General features: G+C 59.4%; 5 protein-coding genes across 5 annotated transcripts; 1 reads left to right on the top strand and 4 right to left on the bottom strand.

Annotated features, from left to right (window-relative positions):
- Window positions 1–357: 357 nt before the first annotated feature.
- Window positions 358–1,552, bottom strand: PAN0_003c1886 (uncharacterized protein; the record flags this gene model as incomplete). The annotated part of the gene is made up of 3 exons (XM_014802842.1): window positions 358–984; window positions 1,086–1,185; window positions 1,269–1,552. The coding sequence occupies 3 exons, from the start codon at window positions 1,550–1,552 to the stop codon at window positions 358–360; spliced, it is 1,011 nt and encodes a 336-aa protein (XP_014658328.1).
- Window positions 1,553–1,773: 221 nt separating this feature from the next.
- Window positions 1,774–6,672, bottom strand: PAN0_003c1885 (uncharacterized protein; the record flags this gene model as incomplete). The annotated part of the gene is made up of 1 exon (XM_014802841.1): window positions 1,774–6,672. The coding sequence occupies one exon, from the start codon at window positions 6,670–6,672 to the stop codon at window positions 1,774–1,776; it is 4,899 nt and encodes a 1,632-aa protein (XP_014658327.1).
- Window positions 6,673–7,617: 945 nt separating this feature from the next.
- Window positions 7,618–8,595, bottom strand: PAN0_003c1884 (uncharacterized protein; the record flags this gene model as incomplete). Its single annotated transcript, XM_014802840.1, has 3 exons — window positions 7,618–7,663; window positions 7,726–7,949; window positions 8,419–8,595. 3 exons carry the CDS (start codon window positions 8,593–8,595, stop codon window positions 7,618–7,620), a joined length of 447 nt encoding a protein of 148 aa, XP_014658326.1.
- Window positions 8,596–9,302: 707 nt separating this feature from the next.
- Window positions 9,303–10,052, top strand: PAN0_003d1883 (s-adenosyl-L-methionine-dependent methyltransferase; the record flags this gene model as incomplete). The annotated part of the gene is made up of 1 exon (XM_014802839.1): window positions 9,303–10,052. One exon carries the CDS (start codon window positions 9,303–9,305, stop codon window positions 10,050–10,052), a length of 750 nt encoding a protein of 249 aa, XP_014658325.1.
- A 73-nt stretch (window positions 10,053–10,125) lies between these two features.
- Window positions 10,126–11,113, bottom strand: PAN0_003c1882 (p-loop containing nucleoside triphosphate hydrolase protein; the record flags this gene model as incomplete). The annotated part of the gene is made up of 2 exons (XM_014802838.1): window positions 10,126–10,258; window positions 10,335–11,113. The coding sequence occupies 2 exons, from the start codon at window positions 11,111–11,113 to the stop codon at window positions 10,126–10,128; spliced, it is 912 nt and encodes a 303-aa protein (XP_014658324.1).
- Window positions 11,114–12,424: the final 1,311 nt, after the last annotated feature.

Here is a 12,424-nt window from a genome sequence, read left to right as displayed (position 1 = left end):
CTGGCTCAGCAGGCGTAAGCGTAGAGAGCGAGCGACCGAGCCCACACTCAGCCGCCAAGCTGAGACCGACGAGGGCCGTCGAGTTGGATGGGGAGAGAGCAAAAGCGCCAGCGCCGCGACCGTCGGTCGCAGTCGCTCTTCAGGGCGTGACGATTTCATGCCGCTCAACTTCAATTGACTACGGCAATGGTTTGCGCAGAAGAAAAATTAAATTAAAAAAGGAATCTGCTGCGGCCCGCGAGCCTCCCATTTCCGAGGCAGGACGAATGATCGAAACTGCAGGCCCCCCTGCGGAAGAGGTTCCGAAAGCTCTGCACCAGCCTTGCGATTTGATCAAGTCGTCCTCGGCATCTCCGACTACGGAGTGAACTTGGCTGCCCAGTATGAGATCACAGCTTCAACAGGTCCGCCTGCAAGTCTAACGTTGACTTTTGAGCTTGAGTCTGTGTGCAAAGCTGGGAGCGCAAAGTGATCGGTCGGCAGCTCTCGGAGGAGCAGCGTGCTGAGCAGGAGGGCTTCAAAAGGCCGTCGGAATAGCGGATTACAAATGCTCGCAATACATCGCGTGAGCACGCCGCCGAGCTGCGGTGCTGCGTTGCGCCTACTGTACTTGGTCAAGCCCGCCAAGTCATTCAAGACGGCATGTTGAGCATGATTTGACCATGGATGGCAGTGATCCGATACTCGGTTGTCGCCAAGTTGGGCACCAGCCTGTGAAGCTGCCGCGAAGGCGCCCGCGGGACGGCCGAATCTGCGGCCAACTCGGGTTGATACCCATCTCAGCGGCGAAAGGGAGGAGGGGGTTGAGCCTGGCGGGCCAAGCTTCGGCTGCGCGTGGTTTATGCACGTCGAGCCAATTTTTCCGCTGCACGCATCCAAGCTTCCAGGGCGGAAAGGCTCGCCGCCACTGCAGAAGCAGTTTCCGCAAAGCCAGAGCGCAGCTTTTGCGGTTGACACGCAGTGATACAGGTACAGTCCAAGCGACTGCAGTGTTTGTGAGAGACCGGCGCGGTGAGGGTGGCGGGGGAAGGGGCGCTCAGTCTCGGGGCGGGAGCCAGAGACGAATTACTCCGACACTTGCAGACGCGCTCTGGACCTGTATCTCTGGACTGGTGCGCGTCGTTGCTCCCCGTTCCATCCTTGCGAAGGCTCTGGAAACGCACACCTTTGAGGGTCCGAGCAGCTCTGTGTGTTGTAGTCGACGTATCAGAGCAGGGCCACGGGCGGGACCCGACATCCCTTCTTGCCACTCAATAAAACGCGCTTACAGTACTGGGCCCAAAGGTTCGGGACTTCCGCCGTGGTTCTCTGCAGAGGGTAAGGCGAGTTGACACCTGGCGGAAGTGCGCCTCGCGAAGGAATCTGGACCCTCTCCCATGTGTCCGCCGGTCCCATTCTGTCTCCTTACCTTCCCTCTACTCTCCTCAGCTTCGATCTCGCTCCCCCTTCCCGAGGCCAAGGTCCATTGTTGTCCCTCGCGCCCAACCTTATTCGCTTGTGCTATCAACGACATCTCGGACTCGAGCACACGTGCTCCTTCAACTTGATACATTGATTGCTGTCTCGTCCAGTGTGCCGCATTGTCTGATCCTCCACGTGCCTCGAAAGTAATGACATTCACATGACAACTGCTCGGATGAGACAAGGCAGAGAGGTGTGACTACTCGGGAAGGGATAGCTTTAAGACGACAGTGGCCTGCGGTACAGCGTGGGAAAGTGCTGCAAGCTGGGCAAAGCCGAGCTCGGACCGACCACCTTCTTTGCGATTGAGGATCAAGGCTCAGCCATGCCGAGCACCGCGAACAGCGTGAGCACCACCAGGTCCCGATTCACCACCGCCGCGTGCGACGAGAATGTGAGCTCGCCCATCATCTTGTCGCCGGCCGTGATTGCATCCTGCTGACCAGCGGCTGCCGTCCGCCAGGCTTGCAGACGCTCCGCGTTGTCCGTTGGCGCGTGAACCAGCCTGGGTCGCTCTTCGAGCTGCAGCGAAGCGCGTGCGTTGTTGACTGCATTGTTGTGCACCTGCACCACGGCCTCGGTCGAGATGGCCGCGCGCTGGTTCTGCCACAGTCCGTGGTGGCGTGCTGCGCTGCCCGCGGCGTGCGGCTGCGGCCGTAACAGCGGGCCACCTCGAATGCCTCGTCGTGGAATCGGCACCTCGGCCCTTCCCATCGGGCTTACGAATCCTCTGTGCGCCACAGCAAGCGGCAGCACCTGGGCCGGAGGCGGCACGACAGGTCCCACCTGTGAAACGTCTTCTGGCATCGGCTTTGGCCCAGACTTCGTTCGCGGCCGGAACATGCCGAGCGCGTTACGCACCTGCGACTCGGTCGAGTATGTGGCGAGCTCGACCGTCTCGTGCTCTAGCATGGTGCGCAGGCTCAGATCATAGTTGTCCAGCACGGCGAGCAAAGGCTTGGTGCGGCCATCTTGCGGGCGGGACAGCACGGATGCCTCCAGCTTGCTGGCATGCCAGGTCCAGTGCTGCCCCTCTTGCGTCTGGAAGGTAGCTGCAAAGCCGCGACCTCCCTGTCGCTGCATGTGGATCGTCAAGCGCTGCTTCGTGCTCTCTTTGTCTCCCAGCGAGGCCTGCGAACCTTCGGAGCGGCCTGATCTGGATCGACCGTGAGCAAATTCAGCGCTTGAGAGCAGCGAAGACGGGAACGCCAACTCGACCTTTGTCTTCGGAGCCGTCGAGTGGCAGACGACTTCCAGCACCTGCTCGTGTCGGTTCACAATCGCCCCAGGGAGGGCTCGGACGGAAAAGGTGCCGTGGTCCATCTTCGAGATGAGCAGCTCCTTGCCGCCAGAAATCTGTGCAGAAGCATCGCTCGTGCCAGAGTCGCTCGACGAAGATCTCTGAGCCTGGCGTTTTGGACTCCGGTTGCCCACAAAGCCCGCGAAGATGCCCAGAGCCACCTCCTGCTCCAGCTTCATCGCGCGACTTGACGGCTGTTTGCGCAGCTGCTGACCCTCGTTCCCTGTTGCGCCCGTGGCCTTCTGCACCTGGAGCGCTTTCCAGTAATGTTGAATCCCCGGGGCTGCAGACTTGGCATCTGCGTCCTTGACGCAGAGGCGCATCTCGGCCCCGCGCAGCACGACCTTGCCAGGTGCTAGCCTTTCGAGGCTCGGTGACACTGTCACCTTGTCGATGCCAGCGTCCGCAATAGGCTGGTCAGCTCCCTGATGCTGTGTAGACTCGCTCCGTGCCGTCGCTGATCTCGTCGGCGAGACGACCTCTGGTGTTGCTTTGTTGGCGGCGCTGAAGCGCTGACCGAATCGCACGGGCACTTCGGCGTCGTACTCCTCGTCGTAGGTCTCTTCGCCCTCGGACTCTGATGATTCCGCATCCGAATCGAACAGATCAGAGCCTTCGTCTTCGTAGTCACGGAAAGGCTTGACGTGGTCCTCGTCTTCATCGGGCCCACTGTGGTGGCCAGATGACCCCGACCAGTCACCGAGTTCGGGGACCATCGACTTGACCGTACCAGCACCAGCGCCGCTGAGGCTGTACCCGACATGTCGACCTTCTTTTACATTCAGGTAGGCTTCTTGCGCAGGTTCTGCACGCGCAGGTGGTGCCTTGGGCGGATCTTGGGCTTTGGTGGCCGGCAAAGGCATTGGCTCGACCGACGACGGAATCGCTCGCTTGGCTGCTGTGGCCGCAGGCTTGGCCTTGGGCTTCTGCTTGGTGGCTGGCACGGCTTGAGGCGCGGGAACGTCGATTCGCCCGCATCCTGCGATGTAGACCGTGCTGGCGGCCAAGGCGGAAATCGAGCGCTCCGCACAGAGATTCTGCAGCACCACGTTGCGGTTGGCAGTTGTGAAGCCCAGATTGCGCATAAGCGGTAACGGTCCTTTGGCCGCTACGGGAGCATTTCCAGTGTCCTTTCGCGCCGTTTCGTTCACCTGCGCCGAAGACGCGCGCTTCAGAAGCGACACCGACCTCCGCTTCACCTCCACGGAAGTCTTCGCTGACGGAGCCGCGGCACTGGAAGAGGCGACCTTTGTGGGCAGCACAACTTCAGATGCTGCAAAACGGCCAAGCTTCCAAGGCTTGTTCTTGAGGACCCTCTTGCCAGCTTTCTGCTGCTCGTTCGAGAATTCGCCCGTACCGCCGTTACCATACGAATGCCCTTGGTCGGACAAAGGAAGATCGTTGACCGACACCGAGATCCACTCGGCGATCGAGTCGTTGTCTCTCGACATTCTGCCCTTCTGGGAGTCCACGAGTAGGCGGATGGCGGAAGGTCGAGCCTCCGTCTCTCCCTGAGAAGACGCGCGGCGCTCAGCCTTGTTGGCACGGGCCAGCGAGATGGCCGAAGCTGCAGCCTGATCTTGCGATGCTCTGGCAGAGGCGAGACGTGGCTCGAAGGAATCACCCGAGGACCTTTCGGCTCCCGAGGAATGATACGAAAACGGCTTCTGGTCTGTGCTGAGAGCCGGCGATGGCATCGTGAGCGTTGTGTTCTGAGACATGGGGCTGTATGCGGGGTCGACTGGATCCTTATCGAACGACCCGCGGTTGTGAAGCATCGGAGAGTTGTTGGAAGAGGCGTCCGACAGCTCCGAGCTTCGTCGGGAGTGATACGGCACGACATTTGGTCGAATCGGAACACGTCCGGAGGACTGCCTTCGCTGTTGCACGGCTTGAGCAGGTGCAACCGATGTGGTCGGCGTAGGTCGACGGGGCCCTTCATCGCTGGAGAGCGGTCGAGGTTTAGGTCGCGTCGCGGCATTCAGCAAGATCGGTCGCAGTTCTACAGATCGTCGTGGCTCCATCGAGGCGCGTTGCTGGCCTTCCGAGGTTTGACCGGTGGCAGGATCGGCAGTGTCCTCCGAGCGCACTGGAGAAGTTAGATCTGTGCTGCTGCGATTCGAGATTCTGTTGGGGCTGATCTTGGCCAGAAAAGCCATGGCGCGAGAGGGAGACCGCACAGCAGCGGCTCCAGAGACCAGATCTGCAGAGGAGCGGGTCATGCGCGCGACCGGTAGCTCGAACGACAGCGATCTTCGCGGCGCTGGTGCGGCCGACGGACCTGCATCCGGCGCCACCTTCTGGACCGGATGCTCTTCGATTTTGGAAAGCATGGGTACTGGAGGCACGATGGGTGCGGCGGGTGGTGAAGACGACATGGCTCGCTCCGAGTTGGAGCCAGAACCAGAGCTGGATCGACGATCAGAGGAGACCTCGGAAGCAGTGCTTGGGCTGGTGACGACCACCATCGGCCGGCCCATGCCGAGGCCAGGATCGGGAGCGATGATTTCTTTGGTGGTCTGGAAAGCCTTGCGCGATGGTTTCGTGCGCTGGTTTGCGGCAGCAAAGTAGTTTTCGAGCGGTGTCGTGGATGGTGTGGATGGCCAGCTGGAGTCGTCGTCCGCGAACTCTTCGTCATCGTCTTCAGCGTCGACGCCCGGCAGCTGGGTGGACGCGGTGCTGCGTCGGCGCCTTCTGCGCTGAGCGCCGGTGCTCGTTCCACTGGCCTCGGAATCGCTGGCGTGGGTGGAGTCAACCATGATCGAGGGATACCTGTCTTTGAACTGGGCCGGAGGTGGAGGCAGCTCGATACGCAAGCTGTCCCTCCTTTTTCCTGGTCTGGCGCCGCTGCCTGCTGTGCCTTCGCTGTCCGTCAGGTTTTCGGACGTTGAAGAGAGCACATCGTCCACGTCAGATGCAGCCGACTTCTCGCTGAGTGGCGGGAGTGGACCAGGTGAGAAGAGCAGCGAAGGCTGTCCTGAGCTGTTCAGTTGAGTGCCGGACCAGGGCAAAGATGGCGGGCGCACGACAATGGCCGGATTGTGCTCTGCTCCGCTGCTGAAAAACTCTTCCTCGTCGTTGCGCAGAGGGCTCGTCGCAGGCTGTTTCCCTTTGGCATTGTGCTGATACGCCGCTGAGGTAGAGGCGACTGAGCTGGCCGGTGACGAGGAGGAAGCAGTCTGATCGGGCGTGTACTTGCTCGTGGCAGCGCTGGACGAGCCAGAGCTATGGGCAGTCCGTCGCCTTGCAGCAAGAATGGCCAGATCATTACGAAGTCCAAGGTTGGCTTTCATCACTGGAGGTCGAGGCTGGCTAGACACTGCTGACGATGTTGGAGAGGAGCTGGACGAGGTCGAAGAAGACGATGGGTCGACTGCAGCTGAACGTTGTGGTCGTGCTGCGCCAGCAAGGAGTTTTTGATGATCTGTGAAGGCGGAAGGAGGCAGAGCCCTCCCAGAAGGAATCTTTCGGTAGGTCTGCTTTGGTGGTACAAGCAAAGGCGGTGATGGGCGACGTCGTCCAGAGCTTGACGATTCTGCCTTTGCATCAAGCTCCGTCGAGCCACTGGATGCGTTTCTGTCATGGTCACTCGTAGACGATGAGCGACGCGTCAGTGGTGGAGGACGCTTCTCGATTGACTGTCCAGAGGCTGGCTGGGCATCTGTCGGGACATTCTGTGGAAGCGATGGCGCGGCGGTGGTGGGAGACGAAGGAGGCGCCAAAGAAGAAGCTCGCGAGGGGATGGACGCTTGAGAGGGACCTTGACCTTTGTTCCACGCAGCAGCACTTCGGCGTGGGTCAAAGCTGGTGGGTCGTTCCATCTCTGTGCCATCCTCGCTCACAATCACCCATCCCCTCCTTCGGTGTTTGGATTGGTAGAGGAGCTGCTCCTCGTGAGACGTGGAAGCCATGGCGAGTCTGTGTGAGACCGCGTCTCGGTGAGCGAGCTTCCCGTAGTTGTTGGTTCGATGCGCGACTGAAGCGGTGTTGTTGCGCAAGCTCAAGGAACAGATAGGTGTAGGGTGTGGTACGTATGTTTAGGACGGCATTTGGAACTGAGTCGATGCGATACTGATCGGATGGCGCTGGAAAAGATCGACTATGGTCGTCCGAGAGATTGTTGAGATATGCGCACAGGCGTAAGGTGAAGATCCAGAGGTGGCCTCGGACACTGGTTGGTGGAGATGATGGGGATAAGAGGTAAGTGTAGGAATACGGAAAGGTGACGGTGGCGGCTCTTGTTGAATCGAGCAGGTGCTCAGCTGATCCAGAGGATCGGACCCGATCTAGGTTTGTGGGGGGCGAGCAAGCCTATGTGAAGGGCAGATCGACAGAAGGTCGTCACACGATGGCAATGCCGGCCAAGCTGTAAGCTGATCCGCGAGATGGTGCGAGATGGCAAGGAAGCAGCGATGACCGGGTTGTTTTGCGAGGGGAAAGCAGCAGTCGGAGTTGGAAGACAGGTAAGAAGGTGTATGCAGTTGACCAAGTACGGCGTTGAAGCTTGAGGCTAGTGCAAGACCAGTGGGATGTCTCATCGACCGATGCAAGTCGGGACGAAGGGCTGCGGAGGCTGCTTGAATGCAGTGGATGGACGAGTCTAAGTGAGGACTCTTGTTTACGGCAGGGAGGAGGTGGATGGAGTTGCTGGGGCTGTCCACGGTTTGAAGAAGCAACTTCTGAACTCCGCCAAGCATGGCAAGTGGTTCGGCGACCATCTGCTCACTCACTCGAACAGGGGAGGTTCGGTCGCCATCATCCGTGTTCAGGTGATGCATTCGATGTCCGACAGCCTTGAGCTGCAGGGCGCCCTGGCTCACGATGCATCTTACCGACCAAACTCCCTCGGGTTACTGTTACTCGCAGGCGCTACGGCTTGCCGAGCGTTCGGAAGATACGGCACTGCACACCGTCAGTGCACGCTGTACATGGTGCATCGCCTCAACATGATCCCTAGCGCTTACCGCTCGGCAGCGAGGCAGGGCCGGGTGAACATTGCGAGGGAAGAAGGAGTGGCAGCGTTTGACGCTTCGGCAGAGTGGAGCAGCTGCAGCTCGCTCGGCGTTTTTGCCTCGGCTGTGCTGCGCGATGCTGCAGCGATGCAGTTTGAAGGCTCTCGTCCACTGTTGGACACGCGCTCTTTGGCCCACCTTCCCAAAACAGCAGGTTGCGCCTGCCCGCCACCTGCCTGAACGAGCAAAGGAAAAATGAAAAATGAAAAATGAAAAGTACCGTAACCGTATCAACAGGGCAGCACGTCGCTTCAAACGCAACCCAAGGCCTTCGTGTCTAGGCTCAGTCGAAGCCTCGATCGCTACGATGTTTGGCGAGGCCATGTCAGCCGGCTGGAACCCCGCCGCTCGCAATCGCCGGCGCTCTTCGCCCTCCCCGATCCAGAAGCATGCGGATGTGATGAGCTCATAGTCATCCCTCCGAGATGCAACCAGATGCGCATCTCTGCTCATGACTTGGGTTTGGGAAGCCGCCCATGTTCACGCGTTGCCATGATTAGACATGATAATGCTCGACCCGTGTCAGTTGATTCTTCCAGCCACCAACTGGTCAGCTGTTTCAGATGGAAGACTGGTGCTAGGCGGGCCCGTCTAAGACCCGATAGCAAGGCAAGACGGGCTCCAAAGGCACGTTGATGGGCGTACCTGACGTGCCAAGTAGGTGCCGTAGCCGAGTTGTTCAACCGCCTTCCCGCGATCGAGCGTGGTTCCGTAGCCACCACCGTGGGAACCTCGGCTCGCCCACATCGCTTTTTCCTTCCCGCCTCTCTCGCCTCGATACGTCGGTACTGTATCGGTAAGACCCTCTAGTCTGGCAATCATGCATGGCGTCGAGGGCGCTTCATTGCATTTTGGGCTTCACAGACACTGCTAGAGAGCCAGCAAAGAAGGCTAAATTGCGCCTCAAAGTAGCGCCATACCTAGCTTCGAACCACGGCGTCTTCTTCGATAAAGCCTTCTCGAGCAGCAATAGCAAAACACTTTGTTGAGACCATCCGGTAATGAAAGACGGGCGAGATGGTTCGAGAGCTTATCTTCGAAGTTGTAGAGGTTCACTTTCCGGATCACGATCGTGTGAGATGGCATTGTACAACCATGACGGGACCGCAAGGAGGCGGCTAGCAGCGCCTATCGTTTGAGCCGCCCATTGTTTGAGCCGCCACTCTCGGGACGGAAGGCGGGCCGCTCCGTCATCGTGTGTGGCTACTGAACAGCATCCAGCCGGCATTGAACCCGTCGTCAGGCGGCCCTCGGCTGGCCGTGCGTCCCTCAGGGTCCACAAACACTTTTCCCTCGTTTCCTGCAACTGAAACCCGAAGCCCCTGAGAGGTGAGAGAAATTCGCGTCTGGCGCTCATCTGCATCACGTGTCCGCTGCCAACTCACGCGCGCCGAACATGTCTTCTGAGGCGCCGGTCTAACAGCCAGCCGAGGGTCCGAGAGCCGAGTTCCGGGCTTTCTGAAGCTATGACGAGGGCACCTGCACGAAGCCTCAACTTCTTCTCAATCAGGTCCTCGAATACACTGACAATGACAGACGCAGCGGTATCAGAGGCTGACGGCAAGTACCGCTCGGCATGGTCGCAGCCAGGCTCGGCGGAGCGCAACTCTCAGCCCATCGCCGAGGCGCTTGCACCGCTCCTTTCCACCGGCCCGGGTGCCTCACGCAAGCCGGCGGTGCTCGAGGTTGCATCCGGGTTCGGCCATCAGATTCACGCCATCGCCTCGCGCTATCCCGACTTCCAATTTCACCCCAGCGAGGCTGATGGGTACCTTCGCTCACAGATCGACGAGCGCGCCTCCGGGTTGCCCAACGTCTCCAAAGCCGAGGCACTCGACCTACTCGATCAGAACGACTGGCTGACGCTCGCGCACAACATTTCTGGCGAGGCCTCGTCTTCGAGCTCTGAGGATGGACTCTTCGACGGTTTGATCGTGTGCAACCTTACACATGTCGCACCGTGGGCGGTGACCGAAAGCCTGTTCAGCCACCTCGACCCGCGCGTGGGCTACGTCACGCAGCAGGGCTACCGCAACCTCCTCTCGCGCCAGCACGGGTGGATCGCCATCTACGGCGCATTCAACGAGAACGGCACCTTCACTTCGCCCGGTAACGAGGCATTTGACAAGGAGATCCGAAGCAGGAACCCAGACTTCGGCCTGCGCGACCTGCAGAGCGAGGTCATCCCGCTCGCACACACGCACGGCTATGCATTGGCGCAACGCATCCAGATGCCAGCAGGCAACCTCTTGCTCGTTTTCCGCCTCCGCACAGAATAAGCATCTGCAATAGATCTCGAACAGCAGCGCGGGAGAACAGACCGTGTACACATGAATTGCGTGCCCGCGGCTGTTACCAGTCTTCTGCGGCAACGCAGGTGCGGTCGAGATCGATGGTGATGGTCTTGCTTCTGCCCTTCCACTGTTCGTTCTCCCGGATCGTATCCAGGAAAAGGTAGTATCCGGGCATGTACCTGTCCACAAACCTGTCCGCGATTGGATGAGAAGCACGAGTCAGCGAGGCTCGAAAGGGGGTCGACTTCGCTAGAACTGTCCACTTACGCCTTGACACCGTCGTCGGACATGCCGCGGCCACCGTTGGCTGCCTTCATGGCATGCTCCTGCTGGGTGCGCCAGATGTAGACATTATTCAAATCGGTCGGCTGTATTTGCAAGAACACGCTGAAGTGCTCGTACCATTGGCGGTACGCCTTGAGGTTCTCGTTGATTTGGTGTAGGGCCTCGACATCATACCTGCTCAGAGGCGAGTCTGGCGGGCTGGCGATCCTTTTCCTCTCGACTTCTGCAGCAGAGATGGTTGAGAATCCCATGCTCCATCCTTCGAGGATGAAGACGTCGAGTCGGGAGTGCAGCGCTGGACTCGCGTCCGAGACTGGCACACGGTCGCCCTCGCCGTTGAACAGGCTCTTGTCGAATACGGGCAGCTTGACCTTCTGCGGGGTCTTGCTATTGATCGTATAGATTCGGTCTAGCAGGTCTGCGCCTAGTTCGGTGTCATGCGTGCCGGGCTGGCCGCGGCCGGAGAGGAGCGGGTTGGTGGGATTCTCCTGTGCAACGCGATGCAGGTTTCCGTGCGTGTGGTAGAGGTCGTCAGTCGAAAGGATACCGACATTGAGCCCGGACGAGTTGAGGTACTGAATGAGAGCGCGAGTCACTGTGGTCTTCCCAGATCCTTGTGGGCCTTGCATGGCCACGAACAGCGGCGGTATCGATGCTCCGCCAGAGAAGCGCGAGCGAAAGCTCTGCAGCTGCTGCACGACGTGCTGGCCAAACACGTCGACAGCGCGTATGGTCGATCTAGTTGCCCCGTTCGCAGACATTGTGGCCCCGAGTCTTGAGAGAGCTCGTCACAGCAGGGTATTTGAAGTGGCTATGCGAGAAGGAGCAATACGAGCGCAGAGATTCGTGATGATCTGACCGCCGTGTGGAGCTCGGTCTCTTGTCCGGGGTTGCGTGTGTGGGGTAGAAAATTGCCCCGAGTTTTCCAAAAAGTGGGAGAGTGGGAGTCCGAGGGTCTAACAAATTCAATGATTTTTTTGCGGCATTGACCTGGCTTTGCTCTCGCGCCAAACAACCCCTTGCATCCAAAAGGCAGGCATGGCCTCGAAGACCCTGCCTTGCCCTAGGCCTTGCCCTAGCGTCCACATCCATGCCCATCACAGCCTCTGCAGTGACAGCGCGGAAGCAGCCGCATCTTGCAGCATACTTGTTCGACTTCTCGTCAGCAATGAAGGCGAGGCCAGAGCAGAGCCGCTATCATCGAACCCAGACGTCAGAAATGCGTGCCGAAGCAACCGGATGTCGGCGTCTTGAGGGATGCGGGGATCACGGTGACTTTTCGACGTGTCTCGACCCGAGGTGATGGATCGCCAGCAGCCTGCATTAGCGCCGACGAGGAGTGCTGGTACCAACGTCAATGTGCGCGGTGGTTGCACGCAAAGCCAGCCTAGCACCGCTCGCATCTGCGGGGCGATGCACGAGTCTGTGGAAGTCCGGCGAAAACTGACATGCGTGACCAAAGCGCCGAAGGTGACTGGTACCACCGCAAGAAACAGCGGGGATTCCGCCGGCTTGGTTGGGGTGCATTGCCTTTCTTAGCCTTGTTGGATTGGCGAGGAGAGGCGCATGAGTGGCGCACGAGGGGAAGCGGTCCGAGGGTACGAGGGACACGTCGGCGAGGTTCTGTCGATCCATGCACGGATCTGCGATTTGACGTGAGGCGAGCATGCGCGTCGAGCACCCAGCCGAAGCGAGAGGAATGTCGCCGGCACCATCAAATCTCGTGGCCCCTCCGCTCGCAGGCTGCCCACAGCGTCACGCCTCACCTCTGCCTAGGAGTGAGACAGAAGCTGAGTGATGCTGCAGCTCTTGACGCTAGTGCGAGCACGCTTCTTTCAATGATGCGCCTGCAGCCGACACCGCGTCGGCGTACTGAGGCTGATGCTCAGTCTGCTCCATGGCGGTGCTTCATCAGACCTTTCTCTGGCGTGAGCGGCTACAGAGTAGTCTGAGGTCGGTCGTTAGGCCCTCACACTTTCGTAGCATCTGCTCTATCACTCCATCCTCACATCCATCATCAACCTCTGGTCCAGCTTGTCGCTAATCTTGGACCTGTTCACTTTGTCCTCTCT

The sequence above is a fragment of the Moesziomyces antarcticus genome, assembly GCF_000747765.1.
Source record: "Moesziomyces antarcticus DNA, scaffold: scaffold_v10003, strain JCM 10317, whole genome shotgun sequence".
Taxonomy (NCBI): domain Eukaryota; kingdom Fungi; phylum Basidiomycota; class Ustilaginomycetes; order Ustilaginales; family Ustilaginaceae; genus Moesziomyces; species Moesziomyces antarcticus.
This window is presented reverse-complemented; position numbering and strand designations above follow the sequence as displayed.